Here is a 20,405-nt window from a genome sequence, read left to right on the forward strand (position 1 = left end):
TTCCAGTTCATTGTGTGCTTTATGCCCGCATCACCTGTGGCATGTGTGAGTGAATTTCTTTGTTTCTATATCTTGTTTTATGTAATTACATTTGATATACGAAATCATAGACTCATTCTGTATGAACTGCAAGAATTTTTTTTTTTTACTACAGACAATGAGAGCAAAATTCTAGTCATTTTAACTATCAAGCTCCTCATGAATTACCTGGATAACTGAATACTCTGAAATGAAAAGTATGCAAATTAATATACTAAATATATCTAGTACCATCCATTCTTGACACAGTTAATCTTCACTGCCAACCTGAATGGATGTAGAAGTAAATCATCTGGACATGTCTGTAAGAGAGTTTTCAAAGAGGTTTTACTGAGGAGCCAAGACCCAACCTGAATGTGTATGGTGCCATCCCATGCACCAGGCTTCCAAGCTGAATAGAAAAAGGAAAGGAGGAAAATGAACTGAGTACCAGCATTCAACTCTGTCTGTTTCCTGACTGAGCACAGTGTGACCAAAGGGCCCCATGCTCCTGCTGACATGGTCAGAGCCATTCCTACTGCTACAGCCTGCCATGACCTGTCCTCAGACCATGAGCCAAAATAAGCCTTTCTTTCCTCAAATGGCTTTTGTCAGGCATTCTGTCATGCCAATATAAAAAAAAATATAATATACTTCTTCATGGAAAAGCAAATCTCCAGAGGACCTGGAGGGATGGATCAGCCATTAAGGGTTTGTGCTGCCCTTACAGAGAACTCAAGTTTGGTTCCCAGAACCCATGTCTGGCAGCTCTGACCTCTGTGGCACCTATCCTCACATGCATGTACCCCATCCAGATATTCATGCACACACACAATTAAAGGCAAATCTTTAAAAAAGAATATATCCCTAATAATAGAGATGTGGACAACTTTCAAGATATTTTCCTTGTATCAGTGGTACCTGTGGTGGTTTGAAGGTGAGTGGCCTCCATCAGCTCATGTTTGAATAGTTGGTCCCTAGCTGGTGGAACTGTTCAGGAAAAATTAGGAGAACTGGCCTTATCGGAAGAGGTATGTCACAAAGGGTGGGCTTTGTGGTTTCAAAAGCCCACACCATTCAGTTAGCTTTCTGTGCCTAGTGGGTGTGTCTAAAGACGTAAGCTCTCAGTTCCTGCTCCAGCACTCTGCTCCCTGCCATGGTGGTCATGGACTCTAAGCCACTTTAACTGTAAGCCCAAAATTAAATGTGTTCTCTTAGAAGATGCCTTAATCATGATGTTTTAGCATGGCAACAGGCAAGTAACTGAGACCTTGATGACAATTCGGGCTTTTTATGAGGTCGCATCTAGATTGTCTTTAATGTGGACATGATTTAGTTTGTAACTAATTTTAATCACTTGGCATTACTTTCCAATTCATTACCACTTTTCCACAACCCCAGTGTTATTCACAACTCTCCAAAGAAGCAGAAGGGTGTGTGCGTGTGCGTGTGCGTGTGCGTGTGCGTGTGCGTGTGTGTGTGTGTGTGTGTGTGTGTGTGCATGTGTGTGATGAACCAGGCGATGTACATCCAAGGATAAGACAACCTGTGTCCATCAGTCCACTGATTTCAGTGTTAGTCTTGCCCAGATACACCCATCCACACACACCCAGGAGTAACGATTTGCCAGATATCTAGACACATGAAAGGATCCACTCACTTACTTTTTCTTCTTGGAACATATGGTACTTTAAAAAAAAAAGGGGGGGAGAAGCTGTAGATCGTCTAACCCTTATTTCTTCTTAGAAATTTACATGGTTATTCAGGTGCTTCTCAATTTCCCTATCATTCAGAACATTAAATTGAGATGCTGATGCTGGTAAAATGCAATGGTCCCACTCCAAAGCAGCGCGCTATCCATAAACACTATTATGCCTGCCGGAGAATTCGCCATTGTTCCAGCGCTTGGCAATATATCGGGCTGAAAAATACCAAACCCAAGGCCACAAACCAGAGACTGTGCAGTGCACAGCCACACTTGGTGGTCCCAGGAAAGCGCTGGTCAGAAAACAAACCTGTCACAGGCACTCTGAGAAGGAAGAGTGTGCCCAGTGCTGGATGAACACGAAGAATGGGGCTATTAAATTAGAAGTCCCCTGAGCAAGGCCTGGTACTACCATGTCTTCCTAGAGAAGTGGTCTGGGGCAGAGGAGTTGAGGCCTGTGAGCCCTGAGGGTCCTTCTCAGCAACTCTACCTAGGTACAGGATCAAATGCTTAATGAGACCTCCTGGAACAGAAAATCATACGTAAAGTGGGATAGCTCAGTCTCTCTACTGTCTGCTATACAAAAAAAGAAAAACAGCAAGCCACCAGGCCTAACCCCAAAAGTGCCCAGGCCCAGACAGAGCCAGGGGGTGGAGAGGTAGAGAGGTCAATATTTGCCCAACAGAACAGAAAAATCGATGGAGAGGAAAGAAAATGTTATCTCTAAGCCTTTGAAAGCAATGGCTTAGACGTTCCTGTACCAGCAGCTATAGAAGGAAAAGAGAGAAAAGCAGAGCGTTAATGCACGGAAGCTTGCAGTTATGAAGAGCTCCACATTTGGGGAGCACTTCTTCCTTTTTTTTACCTTGGACAAGATTCACATACATAAAACGAGCCAGTTGAAGGGGCTGGGGAGATGGCTCAGCAGTTAAGAGCACGTGCTACTCTCCTAGAGCATCAAAGTTCAGTTCCCAGCACCCACACAGTGACTCACAGCCAACTACAACGTCGTTTACAGGGGACAAAAGGCTCTTCTGGCCTCCACAAGAACCAGGCAAACATGCAGGCAAAATTACAAAAAAAAGAACCACATATATACGCTCAGTGCATAAAACAAAAATGAAATTTTTAAAGGAGCCGCGTTAAAGCAAACAACCCCATGGCATCTGATACATACAATGCTGGGTGATCGCTTCCAGCAAGTGCCAAGGAATCAAGATGTATTTCTTACACTAGCGTTGCCTGTGTCAAAGTTATACCCAAGAGGGCTCAGTTTTTTTTCTTACACTTTCCTTTGTACGTAAATGTCCAGGTTGCATTTGAGCAACCAAATTCTTGCGTTCCACCTAACTTACGTCAGTTATCTTCGGTGTTTACGAATGAACCAACATACATTCCACATTTGGTGAGGTGGGAGAGAGAGGTAACTATGGAGTTCTACATGCAGGTAAAGGTCATGTTTCTCTTCCTATGCTTAACATTTCAGAGAAACATTAAAACTTATTTTGTGTCTATGCATTTCTTCTGTCTCTGGTTCCAGGTGCAGTCATTGCTAATAAAAATGCAAATGACACGAAGTCCCTCAATTCCTGAGCAAATGTTTATCTAGACAAAGCAAGCTTTGTCTTTGCAGACAGAGGGTGTAGAAAATCTGTTTCCTCTTCAGTGGTTCGAGGAGGCAGTGGGCAGACAGGCTGCGACTCTCCTCATGTCTGCACCCATCTCAAGGTCACCCATGGGCATTTTCAGTGCAGCGTGGCTTCCTCGCCCTGCCCTGCCCTGCACCACAAGTTAGACTTGGCAACTGATAAATACCTGTGTTTCAGAAACAACTTGGGTGTTACATTGAACCCACAGATACAAAGAATCCCAAAATTCTTCCTCAAAAATGTTACAGCAAATTTCTTCTTTACCATCTCTCAAATAACAACACTAAGGTAGACCCTTGTCTTAGATGCTCGAAAAATAACCAGCTCATGATTTGTGAGCATTCTACCTACAGGAAGAATCAATAGATGAAAAGGACAAGGATAGAACAATCCAATAAATAGCTTTAGACCTAGCCAGCATGCTAGTACTTCTATTAAGTTCTATATTGCACTGTGTAGAAGGCACCCAATATATATGCTTATTATTTGAATTAAATTGGGAAATTTTTCCTTTAGTCATCTTTATGGTGCATCTAACCTTACTATATTGATCAAATGACTATATTGTTTGGTGCCAGGAGCTCCACTCAAAGAAACAATTTTTTAAAATAGATTTCGATTTTTGTAATGATCCATTCTGTCCCCAGCTCTGATGCTTCCCTGCCTGCCAAACCTCATTCATGAACCATTAAAAGCCACAGTGCACACAGACACTGCTTCTTGAAACTGAGATTCTCTTGAAACCTCACTTTAAAATGCAAGGTCTGAGCCAAACGTGGTGGCACACGCCCTTAATCCCAGCACTCAGGAGGCAGAGAAGTTGGATCACTGTGAGTTTGAGGCCAGCTTGGTCTTCAAAGCAACTCCAGGGCAGCCAAGGCTACACAGAGAAACCCTGTCTCAAAAAAACAAACTAACAAATAAATGCAAGTTCTGGACTGGCTACCTTGAGAAACTTGTGCCTACGCTAGGGTGTGTTCTGCCTTCCTTCTCTTCAATCTCTCTCTTTCTCTCCTCTCTCTGCCTTTGCTTAACTTTAAATTCACATTGGTCTTTTCTTAATAAGCTCTGGCTTTGCTATAATAATAATAATAAATGCAAATTCCTGGACTTTTCCCATGTTCCCCCGCAATATTTTAACTCTGAGAAGGGACTTAGAAATTTAGATTTTAGAAAGCATTCTGGATGACTCTAAGGCAGGTTATCGTCAGAGCGAATGTAAAGAACTGATCCTGGATTTGACCAGGCTGTGGTCTGGTGGGCAAGTGGTAGAGCTCAGGGGAATAGTAGTTTATTTTACCCATCCGTTTGCACCATTTGGTTACTTATTGTCTTGCCTTCATGTAGTACTAAGAAGATTGTATTTTCACTTGTTTACTATGGAGATCTTTGTCAGTTTGATAGATGCGATTGCTGTGTACATTTGAATTATTTCACAGAGGCTATTAGTAACGCTCTAGGCAGTGGCATTGTCTTCTGTCCTCCCTGGCTGTGAGGTTCTAGGTCTGACAGCCACAACCTCATTCTGGGCAGAGCAATCCTGTGTTGGAGGCCTTGTGGTTTGGAGGCTTTGTAAGGTTCAGCATTTTAATTTGTCACAAATCTCAGAGTAGAACAGCTTTTGTCTTGTTATATAAACTTTGAAGGATTTGCCATAAAGCTTTTGAATCTGTCACTTCTGACAGAATATGTAAACTAACTTCTCAATATATTGAATAACTTATTATAATTATGGTTGATCTAATTTTATTAATGAAGTCAAGAATACACCGTGATGATAAAAAAAAGTTGGCCGAATAATGTATTTTACTGTTTACTAATATTTGCTGAGTGTCACTATGCTGTGGATATAAAATGAACTTTCTTGTTGATCTACAGGGACTTTTAGGTGAAAAATATGGGAACATTCGAATCCCTGGGGAAGTTGAAGCCTCAGAGTTTGAAATGATTTTGGATGCTGCTGTAGAGGCAAAATTAGAGACCAAGTTGCTGGAAGAGTGGTTCTGTCGGGACGAGAACTCTGTGCCGGCGGCCTATTACCTCAGACCCAGGCCGGAGGGACCAGGAGGCAGCAAGAACTCAGTAAGTCTGCCTTCTGGGGCTTTCCCTCTAATCAGCTATAAATGCTCTCAGGGGATCTGAAAACATGATGATTTAGTTGGCAGTGATTAGCATATGCCATGCCTGTAATCTGTAAATTCACATAACCCGTTAATTCTCAGATTTATTCCACCATTATCTTAGCAAATACCAACTCTCCTATTACCTCCTGTCCTGGTTCGTTGTTACTGCCAACTTGGCACAACCTAACATCACCTGGAAAGAAGGAATCTGAATTGAAAGGAGTGCCTTCATGAGAATGGCCTGTGTGGAGTGTTGTTTTGATTGCTAGTAGGTGCAGGAGGGCCCAGTGCACTATGGGAAGAACCATCCTGGGCAAGTGATCCCAGGCTATGGAAGAAAGCTAGCTGAGCATGAGCCAGGGAGCGGGCCAGGGAGCAGCATCCCTCCATGGTTTTTGCTTGAGCTTCACCTTAGCTTCCCTCAATGATGGACTGTAATGGGACCTGTAGCCAAACCAACCCTTTCTCCCCTAAGTTGCTTTTGGTCATGATGTTCACCACAGCAACAGGAAACAAACTGAAGCTCTTCATATTTACCTTTTTGGTTCCTCAGTCATATTTCCACCAAACAGTCCCAGCTATCTCAGAATCTCCATTTTCCCCACAGTATCAATTTTTGCCCCTCTCTTCCTGCTGCTTTCCAGAAAAGTATTCTGGGTCTTTACTCCAATTTGCTGATGTTTTCTTCAGCTGTTTCTACTCTGTTAATAAGCTGATTTTCAATTCAACAGTTATGTTTTTATTTTATGAATGTTTTTGTGTGTTTGGTTTTTATTGTTGCTTGTATGTTCATTTTATGAATCCTTTTTAAAATATGCTTTGCTGTTTTATGGACTCTTTGTTGTACATTTTTAGTGCATGTTTGATAGTTCCTCTTTAACATTTCCAACAGTTTATGTACTTGTAGTTTGTGTAGAAGCATAGAATAATTGGTTTATGCCTCTCCTGTCCAACTTGGCACCTATGTATATCTATTATATGCCTTTTAAAACTAAGTAAAGGGAAAAGAGGGGCACAGTGGGTCTGTTTGTTCATTTGGATGTTTAAAAGACTAATATCCATTCCAAAGAGGGCACCCTTGATGTAACTGGTATCCAGACAGCTACAGGAGAAGAATGATAGGTTAGCCAGTTAGCCATGGCTTCATTCTTAGGTGATTGTCTTTCTGGTGCCTTCTTCGTGCTGATGGAATCATGCCAAAGACATCGATTTCCTCATATGCACACTGCCATTACTTAACACATCCATAACAATAATGCTTTTCTAGATAGGGCTGTTAGAGTAAACCCAAAGCATCCCAGGGCTGAACACATAGGAGTAAATGTAGACAGGATAGAAACTGAAACCACAAAGAGCTGTTTCCCACAGTGCTCTGGGAACGCTTGCTCCCAAGGGACTATTTAATAGTTTGTTTGCTCTGTCTCTGCTTATTTCTATGATCCACCAGGTAAATGTAAATCATCTCAAAATGCTCAAAGCTGCTCATGTGTAAATCATACATAATTGTTGTTAAATAAAGGTATGAATAAGACTTTATAAATGATCTACATAAATATTTCTCTAGACCATATAAATATTTCTTTCTTGTTAAACAGCCCCCGCACTTTCTTTCTTAGCTGATTACAAAACACAAGAAAGCAAAACAGCTAAAGACATAGTGGCACACAAACACCTCCCATTTAATTTTTTCCTCTCCTCTTCAAAGGACATTATAAAGATATTGTTATGAAATATAAATCAAACAAAGAGGGAAAGCTATGGTAAAGTAATAAAATGTGCCTTAGGACTAATTGCCTTTACTATAACAAAACATAAAAGCCTGGCTACTTTCTGAGGAAAAGAATTTTCTCTCACTCATAGTTTTAGGCTTTGAAAGGCCCAGGTGGGCACTTCCATCTCCTCAGCCCCTGATAACAACCCTCTTGTCTATTTCATCACGGTAGGAGCTCATGCAGAAGAAATAGCATGGTGGGATGAGAAAACCAGAGAGCTTTAGAAGCTAGGGTGATACTTTTTGTAAGAACCCAGTCCCTCAAGAACTACCTGGGACCCAATGAGAATGACATTAACATCTTCCAAGGATAGCATTTCAGTGACCTAACCAGTTTTTATTCCATCTCACCTCCCAACATTGCCAAGAGAAACAAGGGTCAAACTCCCGACACATGAATAACCAATAAGAACCATAGCCAAGCCCAGCAAACAAACATGTCTTCATGTTATCAGGGGAAGTTCACTTGTCCTGTGGGGATGATTTCTTACTTCAGGATTATCAGAGAGAGCAAGAGAGAGGGATGAAATGAGGCATTGGGAGACTAACTCTCATAGTCTTGGCATTTACCAAGCTTGCTCTTAAATGCCGGCTTATCTTTCACGATTTTGAGACTGACTTTCCACTTTCACCTTTTTCTAGACACAGCCTTCTGCCAGTACTGAAAACGAGAGGCCATGGCAAGAAATATCGGATGAAATCAAAACAATATTTAAAGCTGCTGTCAAACTGCTGCATGAACAGGGTAAAATGAAACACAGCCAGGCTAAGAGGTACCTGTTCTCAGGTAATTTTCATGTGTCTTCAGAAAATTAAGAAATGAATGAAAAAAAGGAAGCATTTACAGCTTAGTAAACTCTGGGGAAACAGCAATGAATAAGGGAAGTCTCTCCTTTCCTGGAAACTGACTTCAGTGAGTCTAAGAAATGATTGCCAAATAATAAATGCTCAAGACTGTTACAAAAATTAAATAACTTGTAACTTAAAAAAACATAGTTACAAAAAAATAGCAGCTGAGGAGGGACGCTGGGGCTCTTGTATAGATGAGGTGGGCTGCTTTTTGAGATAGAAGATGGAAGGAATCAGAGTTAGCGGTATCATGACCATCTAAGGTGGAGACTCCCAGGCAGTGGAACCAACTGGTCTGAGTCCCTCCGAGGAAACAGACTGAGTGTCAACACGCATGTGCAGCCCTCAGCCAAGGCAATAAGCGTCTCTTCTGGGGCCAGATGCGAATGTGACCACAGCCTGAGAGCACGCGTTCAGGCGACTCCAAACACCATCGTAACATTTTCTGAAACGTTTATCGTTACAGAACAAACAAACAAAAAAGCAGTAAGTCAAGACATTTTCAAATACCTTGATAGAAACATCAAGTAAGTAGGTTACAGAATAGCAGGGAATTCGCTGCTGTAAGCATCAGATGCAGTCTGACAGCATTCTGAGCCTGTATGTCAGTGGACACTCAGAGTCTGTTTGTATGTACATTCCCAAAAAGATTTTTTCCTGATAGCTGAAAAGATGTTTGGTCAATGCAAAAGTAGGCAGTAAATGGCTGTTTATGGGTCTAAAGGCAATCTAAAATAGTTTGGCTCCGGACCTGCAACATCCCATTTCTCCACAAATTCATCCTGCCTCTTAGAATGTTCAGCACAGGCAAGCTTTATTCTGGAACTTCATGACCAGCAGAAAGTCAGGTTTGAGGAGGACGACAAGGGGACTGTGAAGGAGGTTATGGAACTGGAGAAAAATGTGATAGAACTTAACTTTATATTAAAATCACACACACACAACAATTCCTCGTTACAGACTAGTTCGTAACCTTCCACAGACAGGCAGGGGAAGCCTCCTTGTCGGAAAACCCCAAGCTGAAGGATCTGAAGTCAGTCACAGTTTTTGGAAAACAAACGCCACTGGGAAAAAGTCATCAGAGATGAAGGACAGAATTGCTTTTTTAAAGGTCACGATAAAGAATTGTTGAGGAAAAGCAATAGTAATTGCACTTCCAGATCGCTGTGCTAAATGCTGTGGCTTAGGAACACAGATTCCCAATACCGTGTTCCAGAGTGGCAAAGGCTTCATGAAACTTTTATAGTTATAGAACAAAAAAGTGTTGGTCAAAACCCAAAAAGTGCTTGACCCTCAATCACTGAGTACACATATTTCCAATAGTTCTTTTTTAGTTATAAGTCATTTTTGTGACTCCCAGAAGGAAACCATCAGGAAGTTAGGTCTGATTTTAAATTTCCTTAGGAAATACTGAAGTTGGTGGGCTGGCGGGTTCACTCCTTTAATGCCAGGGGGCAGGGGTTGGTGGGTCTCTGTGAGTCTGAGTCCAGCCTGGTCTATATAGATGAGACTTGAGAGAGAGAGAACTAAACTAAACACAAATGAGCACTGTCTTTATGTTTGTTGATGTTGGTGTTGGTGTTGGTGTTGTTTTTACTGTGCTGGATTGGAACAAGTGATCAGAGGAAAGCTTTTCTTTCCGTTACGTGAGAGATAGCAGGCTACGCAAGACCCTCTTCTCTGTAATCAAACAGCACCAGCATTCGCCACCTCACTGGAAAACACTCTTTCAGGGTCTCTATTCTAGAGAACTATCGCTGGCCTTGGTAGTACACACCTATACTCAGAAGTCTGGGGCAGGAAGGGTGTGAGTTCAAGGCCATCTGAGTTACATAGTGAGACCTGAAAAACACTAAAGCACCTGGGAGTCCATTCCTAAGTTACCTGCCCTGAGTGCTGTGACCAATATGAGTGAAGCCCACTGAAGCCAGAGCAAAGACAGAACGTGAAACCAATGTCCACTAAGGAAAGGTGAAGTTTGAGATATGTATGCACAAATATCAGGAATTCCACTACCCAGCTTTCCGTGCTCATCACAAAGGCTGAGGTGAGAAAATTACTTATTTTGGTTCTGTTTTAGATCCTCTAAGCGTGATCTGTCAGTTGGCTCCATTACCTTTGGGCCTGTGGTGAATCCACACACCACAGCAGTAACTTGTGGCAAAGCCACTCACCTCCAGGTGAGTGATGAAAATGAGAAACAGTAGGAGCCTAGGGTCCCTTCAAAGACACGGCCCTACACCCTGAGCCCTCCACTGAACCACGCCTGCCTGACTCCAGGGGACAAACCTTGAACACAGCATCTGAGGAGATCCCAGAGCTAAACCACAGCGAGAATCATAAACACAGGTTCTCCCAAATCGCAAAGGTGCACTTTGTCTCCAAGACACGGACTTTGTGTCAGGTTGTTCGTTTATTCTGGTTCACTTATGCCACACAGGCACTCTGTACACAGCCTTTGTCCTCCCCTGAGCCAAGCTTAGATGGATTTTTCTACTGTGGTTCATCTGCATCCCCTCTTATGGCCAAACACTCCTAATACCACCCTCTTTCCATCACCCTCTTTCCACAGATTCCCTCTTCCCATATGACCCTGGCTGTGTCTAGATGGTAAAAAGTCTAACCAGGATGGGAGGGGAGAAAAGATGGAGAGGAGGCAGGGAGGGAGGGAGGGAGCCTTACACTGCATGCTTACTTCTATGTACCTCTATGTGCGATAGGACATATGTGGTTTAGTTCAGAAAAAGTGATGTCCTATATGAAGTCATTTTCTATTCCTTTCTGAGACCGTGGGACTAAGTATCATGGTTTGTTAAAACTGATCAGAAGTCAGAACATGGTTATATTTTAGGATGTGTTTTTTCATTTCTATTTCAGCACATCTGTCTAGGGTACAATACACCTCAAACAAAAGGATGAGACTAAAGGAATGCCTGGCAAGGAGCCAGGAGCTACCAGCTATGTTACCTAGCCGCCTCCATGTTTCCTGGCCCCACAGGGACCCTGCTGTTCCCACATTTAATAGGGCTGAAGTTGGAGAGGGAAATTAATCTTAAATCTTAAAATCATCACTATGAACCTGGCATTCTTGCTTTAGCAGGCTGGTTTTCAACTTTTCCTTCCCATTGGGAGGGAAATTAAATATTTTATGAAAAAAAATCTATTTTTCTAGGTTCTATATGCTTAGGAAAAGACTAATATTAACGTAAGAACTCATTCCACAGGTTGTATCTCTACAAATTATAAGCCAAATAACCTCCCCGAAAGTACCTAACTTATTGGGAATTGGGTTACATGGCTCCTTTATTCGAGGCAATAAACTCCAACTTCTCTTCTTCCAGCTATTGAGGATGAGTTTGACTTTGCTCTAGGCAAGCAAACGCCAGCGTTCCTGAAGAAGTGTGTGTGCTACATCAGAAAGATTGCTAACATCGAACGCTTTGTGAAAATCCCAGAGATGGGAAAATACATGGACGTAACTGGAACAGACCCAAGAATCATCCGTGACCCAGAAGCTCAAGAGAAGCTGATCAAACTCAGGGATGAATTCATTCCTACCATTGTCGCATCCTCTAACCTGAGAGTGTACACTTCTGTCACTCACTGTGACATGAAGCTGGGCTACTCCCAGGAGATAGAAAATCATTACATAGAAGGACTTGGTAAGCAGTTTTATGAGGACATGATTGACATAATTCAGGCTACAGTACAGCAGAATTTTGACCCAGAGACTGATGCATTGTATGATGAAATCCTGCAGCACTCCTCACTCTGTAAAACGCATGCCTCCTTCTATGAATACAAATGCGAGTCGCTAAACATCTTGCATAAATACATCCTTCCAAGCAAAACCGGGCACATCAACCCTCTGGTTGTATACGGTGGACCATGCACTGGGAAGACTCTGCTGCTAGCTGAAGTAGCAAAAAAGGTAAAACAAAACAAAACAAAAATCACCTAGTCTTCCCCTTCTATGTTTGCAGAAATATTTTTCTTTGGGGGAAAATAATAACTTGACAAAATTCCATTTTCATTTTTCTGTGTTTGCTTCCTAAATGATAACTAGCCTTTAGGGGGTGCCTACTTCTGTGTTTCTTTTTTTGCTGATATAACAGCTGTTCTGTTCTGTGCATGGGACATAACTCTGAAAGCACTTTCTTTTGTCACTCACTATTCTAACTCATCCACTTCATTTGGATGAAAGGGGAAACCAATTCTTCAAAAACCCTTTTCACCCCTGTCAGGAAAAACCCATTTTTCAGTTTTTCTACTCACTTAGCCAGTCTCAGTGAAACAATGAGTAAGCACAGTCTACAGTGATAATTAAGTTTGGTCTATATTTTTCTCCTTCGTGTGAGGCCCACCACAGTCGCACCCCCTCCTCAGTATGGGTTTGGAACCATGGACGTCTTTATTGACACAGCACGTTTTCCTCCCTCCTTTCCTAGCCCCAACCACATTTATAAACCCTACTGAGTAGTATAGTGGGTGTAGGAAGGTTAGGCGACCTCGAAGTTCTCACATGAGCCAAGCTGCTGTGAGTGAGCGCCGAACTCTTAATACACACTAAAAGCTGCCCACCGTCTCCTCTGAGTCCTTCCCACCATTTCCAGAAGTTTCTTCTCCTCACACCCCCAGCCCTAGACCCACTAATCGTCTCTCACCGAAGCTTCACAAATGCAGTGTGTGTGTCTTTTTCTTGTTAGTTCCTTTATCACTTCCTAAACACCCACCAACAAACTCTAGAATCTTTGTCATAAGATCCTCTCCACAGCCCCTCGAAGTCCTCAGGCAAGTTCTGGGACAAGGAAAGCAGCAAGCCTTACTATCTCCCTCTTCTTGGTGCTTCACGTTAGGATCTTGGGAAACGTCCAGGTGCTCTTTAACCCTCAGAACCCACAGATGCAGGCCGGGATCTGGTTCATTCTTCCGTCAGATCTGTTAGCTAGCCTGCCACCAAGTCTCTCAGACATCGTCTCTGAAACATCTCAGAGGCACCATGTCCTCTGGTCTCAGAGTCCTCAAGAGTCTGAAGCCACGTCCTCTGGCTAAAAATGAAGAATGAGCATTGTTCTGCCTTCTCCTCTGAGGATGAGGGGATGGGAGATGAATCCTATGGTGCCTTCATCTCCACCTTTTTCTTGACTGCCACCTCCCTCAGGCCCTTTTTGCAGGCTGAATGTGTGCTATCGCTAAAGTGACTTCAGAATCTCTCTCGGGCCCTACATGAGGATCTGTGACCTCATTTTAAAATGTAATACCTATTATCTTGCCATGTCAGCCTAAGCCATACTAAACTAGATCCATTTCAATTTTCCTTACACCTGAATTCAAAGTAGAAGCTTCTACTGGTCTGATGGGCACTCAGAGCGGTCATGTCATGCTTCTGTGCGCTGTCTAGGGAGCCTTCTCTAACTCTGAATATTCTATAGCCTGTCATGTGCTGCACAATATCCAATTGGTCACTATAGTACAAAAACAGGGTTGGCTGCACTGAGCCTGTTGTGGGGATTCGGTGCCAAAGCAAATCTCTAGGTGAGAATCAGCTCTGTAATCCTTACACTAATTGGCCACGGTTTAGTGCATCACGTTCAGCTGCTTCCCATGCTTGTGATCAATTTCTCTTAAGTGCCAGGGGAAGCAGAGACCTGACCTTAGGCACCATGTCCTGTCAGAACACATTAGAGAGGGGGTTGGGGAGAGAGGGAGAGAGACTTTAAACTCTGGTTTGACTAGTTTGCATATGTGCCTTCAAACTTCAGGATTATTTCTCGAAAGCACATGATGACGCTGTGAGGGACACATGTGAAGTGTGATGGGGATTTCCTTCCCAGGGAAGGAACGTCACAGGAGCAAATACTGTTGAACTGGCAGGGCAGAAGGTCCATGTGGTGTGTCTGTGTGCAGGCAAGGTCGCAGATTGCATGAGACAGGCTAGTGTGCACATACAGAGAAACAGCTCTACTCTGCAGGCTGCTGGTCGTGCCAAGCTGATCTTGAGTGATGGCCGGCTCTCTGTCTTCTGGAGATTTGGTTCAGTTGTGAGTGTCTGGCTACCACAGTCCAGGGTTCTGCTTACTGGTTTCTTTGCCCTTCTACTGCTGAGTGAGTAGCTGTGTGTCACACTTTCACAGTCTGTGACCTCGTTTCCCATCTCATGCTTGTTTCCTGTGAGCCCAGCTCTTAATTACAGGGCAGAACCCACGGACAGCGTAGACACAGTCTCAACACATGAGAAATCAGATGGTCTGTGTTTGAGCTCTGGTCAGCCACCAGTGGACAGCCGAATGGTGTGGCTGATGGCATCGCCATCAGTCCTAAAAGCAGCTCCCAACAACAAAACCACGCAGCTGGGAGCTCCTTGTCCTATGCCATTTATTCAACTCCATCCATAGACATTGAATCTTCTTCTTTTTTTTTTTTTTCTTAATCTGCACTACCTCAAAGATCCAAGCTTCCTGACTTATGGGGGAAAAATCTGTATGTAAGAAGTCATAGAATTCATAGAGTAATCTCTTATTTTCTAAAGAGCCTTCTGGTAATAGAATAGCTGAAAAGCTTTAGCTCCCTAAAAACACTCTTTGGAGGGCTAATTTGCACTCTGATCATGGTCCTTCTCAACTTTGACTTTTTGCCCCTCCCCCCACAAAAAGTACTGAATTTCACTGATCTCTATATTCTTTATCCTCATAGCTCTACAAGAAAGGAAGGAAGGAAGTGGGGGAGGAAGGTGGAGGGAAGGGTGTGTAGAATGAAAGTCAGATGTGGCTTCTAATCCACTTTGGTTTCTAATGACCATTCGACTTGAAGCAAGTTAGTCATCTAGCCTGAGTTTCAGTTTTCTCTCCTATCAAATATCACTCAATCCACGTGCCCTTCAGAGAGATCATATTAATGATCTGTCTACACAGTGGAGTATTAGAAAGCACAGCAATTAACTAACCTCTTATAACCAGAATTATGTAGACTTTTTAAAGATTTATCTTTATATTTAATTATGTGTATTGTGTATGGGGCTATGTGCATGTGGACTTGAGTGTGAATATTCTCAGAGGCCAGAAGAGGGTGTCGGTCTCCTGGAGCTGGTGTTACAGATGGTTGTGAGCCAAGTGGTGGGGGAGCTAGAAACCACTGAGAGGCAGCCCTCTCATCTCAAATCATACAGACTCTTATGGTGAAAGTCACAGTCACAGTGACGACCCTGTAGACTCACAGAAATGGCTCTCAGTTACACAAGATTCTATTGTGTGGAGAATTGGTGGTGACTATTTTATTACATTCTAATCAACTCAAATTTGGTCAGCCATTATGGAATTATATATCCTCAGTTAATGAAAACATTTACTCTATGTAATTTATAAACCATTATGTAGTGAGCCACTAAAGGAACACTGTGCTAACGACTACCAAAAGTTATGGCTTTAGACGGAAAAATGACCCACATTAATGGTTATTAAATGCTCTGTAGTTTTAAAACTTCAAACAACATTTCCTTACAGCTAAGAAGCCCCTTCTCCTGCCTGTGGGCCCCACCCACAGGTCTCCACGGGAGCTTTGTGGCAGCGGGTGGGCCGTCCCAGGAGACCTGTGCTCTTCTTAGATCAGGGCTCCTTTCTGCATGGCGAATGTTAGTCTGAGCTCTAGAGAGGAACCTCGTTGATTATGACTGTGTACAGGCACAGCACTATTCTAAACTACGCTTGTATGTTTTAGGCTTACGGCTGGCTCCATGAAGACACAGGGCCAGACTCTGACCCAGTTGTCATTGTGAGATTTCTAGGGACGACAGATATGAGCACCGATCTGAGGACACTCCTTCTAAGTGTTTGTGAACAACTGGCAGTCAACTACCGGTGTCTGGTTCAAAGCTATCCTAAGAAGATCCATGACCTCCGTGACTTATTTATAAACCTGTTGAATGAGTCTTCTCTGCAGAGACCTCTGGTGATCATATTTGACGCCCTGGAGCAGCTCTCAGAAAATGACGACGCTCGGAAGCTCTGGTGGCTACCTGCCCATCTTCCCCGGTTCGTGCGGATCGTGCTCTCCACGCTGCCCAACAAGCATGGGATCCTGCAGAAACTCAAGTGCCTTATTCATGAAGAGGACAACTACATTGAGCTGATCCCTCGGGACAGAAAGATGTGCAGTCAGGTCCTCAAACACCAGCTGCTGAGGGTCAAGAGAAAGGTCACGTCAGGCCAGCAGATCTACGTCAACAACGCCTTCTCCAAGTGCACGCTGCCCATGTTTGTGAACCTAACCTTCAGGGAGGTGAGACACTGGCGATCTCACAAGGATGTTGATGAGTCCTCCCTCTGTGTGACTGTCCATGAAAGCATAGAGCAGTTGTTCTGGTCCTTGGAGAAGAGGTGTGGGCAGAAACTGGTCTCCAGAGCTTTGGGTTATATCACCATGGCCAAAGTGGGTTTGAGTGAGATGGAACTGGAGGATGTTCTAGCTCTGGACAACAGTGTTATGAATGAGCTCAGTGAGAACGCCAGACCCAGCAACCCTCTGAGGGTGCCTTACTTGTATATCGCTAGGCTTAAGGAGGGCCTCAGTGGATACTTAATAGAAAGACATGTGAAGAACGTCACACTTCTAGTCTGGGCCAACAGACACCTGCAGCTCATAGCTCAGAAGCTGTATCTGCAGGAGGACAGCAACCTTCGTGAGATGCACACAATCCTGGCGGATTATTTTCTAGGGGTGTGGTCAGGAGGCAGGCGGAAAGCTTTCTGCCTAGAAGACACCTACTTGAATGGCTGCCTGGACTTAGAGAACAGGAGTCTGCTCGAGGAAGAAAAGCACTTCATGGAACAAGCGTCCTTTGACAGGCAGGCCCCCGAGCAGCCGTGGGTTTTCCAGTGTAACCCACTGGAGCCTGACATCTTTTTTGTCAATCACCGGAAGATGTCTGAGCTCTTGTATCACCTGACAAGGTGTGGGAAAACAGATGACCTGCTTTACGGAATCATCATGAACTTCAGCTGGCTTTACACCATGATCAAAATCGGCCAGTTTGAAAAAGTGCTCGCCGACATAGAACTGGCTTACAACTACTCTCAAGAAAAGGAGCTGAAGTTCCTGGCCAGCACACTCCGTGGCATCAGAAACAAGGTCATCGAGTTCCCAGGCTCCCTTTCGGCGGAGCTTCAGCAAAGGCTGCTGCCTGTGGTGAGCTCGCTGCCCAAACTTAGACACCTTCTCTTGGAATGCGACAAAGATGGACCCAAATACTGCTCCATTGTTCCTCTCCATTCATCCATGGACGTGACGTACAGCCCTGAGCGGCTGCCCCTAGCCTCCAGTCATCTGCACGTCACGGAGATTCTTCCCACCTGTAACCCCAGCACCGTTCTCACAGCCTTAGAAAATGGTTCCATCAGCACCTGGGATGTAGAAACTCGCCAGCTGCTCCGGCAAATCACTACAGCCCAGTCTGTCATCCTGGGCATGAAGCTCAGCAGTGACGAGAAGTACCTCGTGGTTGCCACCACGAACAACACCTTGCTGATCTATGACAACATCAATTCCCGCCTCCTGTCGGAGGTGGAAGTCAAAGGGACCAAGCATGGAAGCGGCTCCGCCTACATCAATGGGTTTACACTCTCTGTCAACCACGCCCTCGCATGGCTGGAGGCCAGCAAAGACGTCACTGTCATTGATCTGCTTTACGGGTGGCCCCTTTACCAGTTCCACTGCTGGTATGAGGTGACTTGTGTCCAGTGCTCTCTGGACGGGTTATATGCTTTCTGCGGCCAGTACCTGAACAATACCACCATCTTCCACTTAGGCAGTGGAGAAAAGTTATGTACAGTGACGGCAGAATTTTCAGGTGGTTTTGTAAAGTTTCTTCTCATCTTGGACACGGCTCAAGAAATGGTCATGGTAGACAGTGAAGGAAGCCTCTCTGTTTGGAATACAGAGGACATTTCTAACCCCCAGCTGACTGAAGACTTTGACTGCCGAAAGGAAGACAGTGAGGTGGTGAGCTTTGAACTGTCAGAGGACCAAAGTGCAATTCTGATCTGCAAAGCTCTCAGCATTGAGCTCTTAGACACTGGCATGTGGAAGGTAGCGGAGAAGTTCCGAGCCAGGCACAATGAACGATTTATATCTGCCGTGCTATCCAAAAATGGAGACTGCATCATCGCGACAATGGAGAAGACCCCCGCAGTGTTCTTCTGGAGAAGGGACACAGGACAGTGCATGGCGAGCTTGCCGGAAATCTCAGGTACCATAGTTAAGCTGGTGAAGTCCAGCCAGCACAATATGCTGCTGTCTTTATCCACCAGTGGTGTCCTCTCCATCTGGGATATAGACATAATCACGGCTATGTCCAACATCGACAAAACTGGCAAACCCATCCAGAGCCTGGTGTTGCCCGCCAGAGGGGAGATCATTTACTCTCTGGATGGCTCCGACTGTGTTCATAAGTGGAACTTCAGCAGCGGGTTCATCGAGGCGGTATTTAAGCACGAAGGAACGGTCGAACACTGCGTGCTAACCTCCGCGGGAGACATAATGGTGACGTCAGACGACAAATGCAGCCAGTACGTCTGGCACACCAGCAGTGGGGAAAACCTCTTCCGGATTAACGGGCAGAGGATCTCCCAGCTGCTCATCACGCATAATGACCAGTTTGTGGTCTCCCTCTGCGAGGAAAACGCCTCCAGGGTTTGGAGGCTCGCCACAGGCCACAGGGTCTGCAACATCCTGACCACTTTGCAAAATGCCTTTATTACCGCCGCCAACACCTTCGTGGTGGGAACGACGAAAAGCAAAGTGCTGGCAGTCAGCCTCTGGACTGGAAGCGTCACGAAGAAATACTGCTGTGAGAACGGCATCACCATCGTGAACCTTAAGCTGGTCCCTGACTGCCCCGATAGCATCGTGTTCGCCACATCAGCTGAGACCGTGAACATCTGGAGTCTGACCGATGAGGTGATCTGTCGACGTGTGCAGCTTCCAAGCGACTTTCTGAAAACCCTGGAGGACTTTGAAATTTCTCCCAATGGGAAGCTAGGCATTATATCCCGGGGAGATGAAAATATCAATGTGCTGGATTTACACAGTGGAAAACTACGGGTGGTTCATGCCTCCGGAGTCATCTGGCGGCAGAGGCTCTCTCGAGATGGTCGCTACCTGGTATATATTTGTTTCCGGAATGGGGAGGAGGAGGAGGAAAACGATGCAACATCAAGCTTAATTGTAATGAGACTGGCTGATGGCAAAAACATCGGTGCTTGTTCCCTTTACAAAACACCAACTTTTCTTGCGCTTTCTCAGAGACACCTGAACATCATAGTCGGCTTTGACGACGGGAGTATAGGAATATACACAGTTGTGGACCGTGTAGATGCCGCACTGAAAATCAAGATCGCCACGTCCAATAGCAGACAGATCTTCAACAGTGCAACACAGACGTCCAGGCCCAAGTCCAACAGTTACTCCTTTAAAGTGTCCGTGGACTGCTTATGGCGAGAGTCCACCGAGGTCTTTGCCAGAGACAGCCCCATCACCGTGAGTGACTCCTCTGAGTCCAATGAGGCAACGCCCTCCAAGAAACACAACTCTTGTTATGACCGGGTGTGTGCTGCCCTAGAATCCCGGAGCCACAGCTACACGCCAGACAACTGACAAAGTTCATCCTGCTTAACTGAAGTACGTAATCCACGTACAGCAACAGAAAAAAGCCAGGCGCGTCTTCTGCATCACAAACTACAAGCTGCTCACTTCTTAAAAGCAGGGAAGACGCTCCGTTTACTAACATCCTCACGAAAGGACAGACTGTGAGACTCAACTTGGGTGCCATCTTTTTGTCCAAATGTATTAGAAAGATAGAGAACTTCCAGAAGCGATAGTGAAGTGGCCATTTCACCTAGAAGAGAGAGAGAGGATAAAATTGTTTAAATTTGCTATATGATAGGAATCAGCACAATTCACTACACTGAGTCAGATGAGAGAGGCTAGAGTTGTAGGTAGACCAGTTGGACTAGATTCTAGTTGGATTAGAATTAGTTCTGTGGGAGCCGGTTGGAATCATGATGGCCGAGGACTGTTTGACCCTGAGAGGGTTGTGACAACAAAATGCAGCCTTAATATCTCTTCCTGATCCTGACAACTGTGTAAACACAAACGGTTTAACGGTGCAAATTTGTATAAGAAAGATGTCCAGGTGTTCCAGTTTTCCAAGACAGCGCTTAACTGTGTGGGATGGTGCACAGACGGGGACGAGAACTACCTACCACTCTTATAGGGCTACTGAACACGGAAAGTCAGTC

The 20,405-nt window shown here is 44.5% G+C and overlaps 1 protein-coding gene across 1 annotated transcript in view; it reads left to right on the forward strand.

The window, feature by feature from the left end:
* Nwd2 (NACHT and WD repeat domain containing 2) overlaps positions 1–19,761 on the forward strand; it is a 135,093-nt gene extending 115,332 nt beyond the window's left edge. The window contains exons 4-7 of the mRNA XM_055623944.1: positions 5,251–5,454; positions 7,909–8,053; positions 11,457–12,046; positions 15,829–19,761. Coding sequence (XP_055479919.1) covers positions 5,251–5,454; positions 7,909–8,053; positions 11,457–12,046; positions 15,829–19,761 — 4,872 coding nt within the window. The remainder of the gene's footprint in view (positions 1–5,250; positions 5,455–7,908; positions 8,054–11,456; positions 12,047–15,828) is intronic.
* The last annotated feature ends 644 nt before the right edge of the window (positions 19,762–20,405 follow it).

The sequence above is a fragment of the Psammomys obesus genome, unplaced genomic scaffold (genome assembly GCF_907164565.1).
Source record: "Psammomys obesus unplaced genomic scaffold, mPsaObe1.curated_primary_1811, whole genome shotgun sequence".
NCBI classification, from domain to species: Eukaryota; Metazoa; Chordata; class Mammalia; order Rodentia; family Muridae; genus Psammomys; species Psammomys obesus.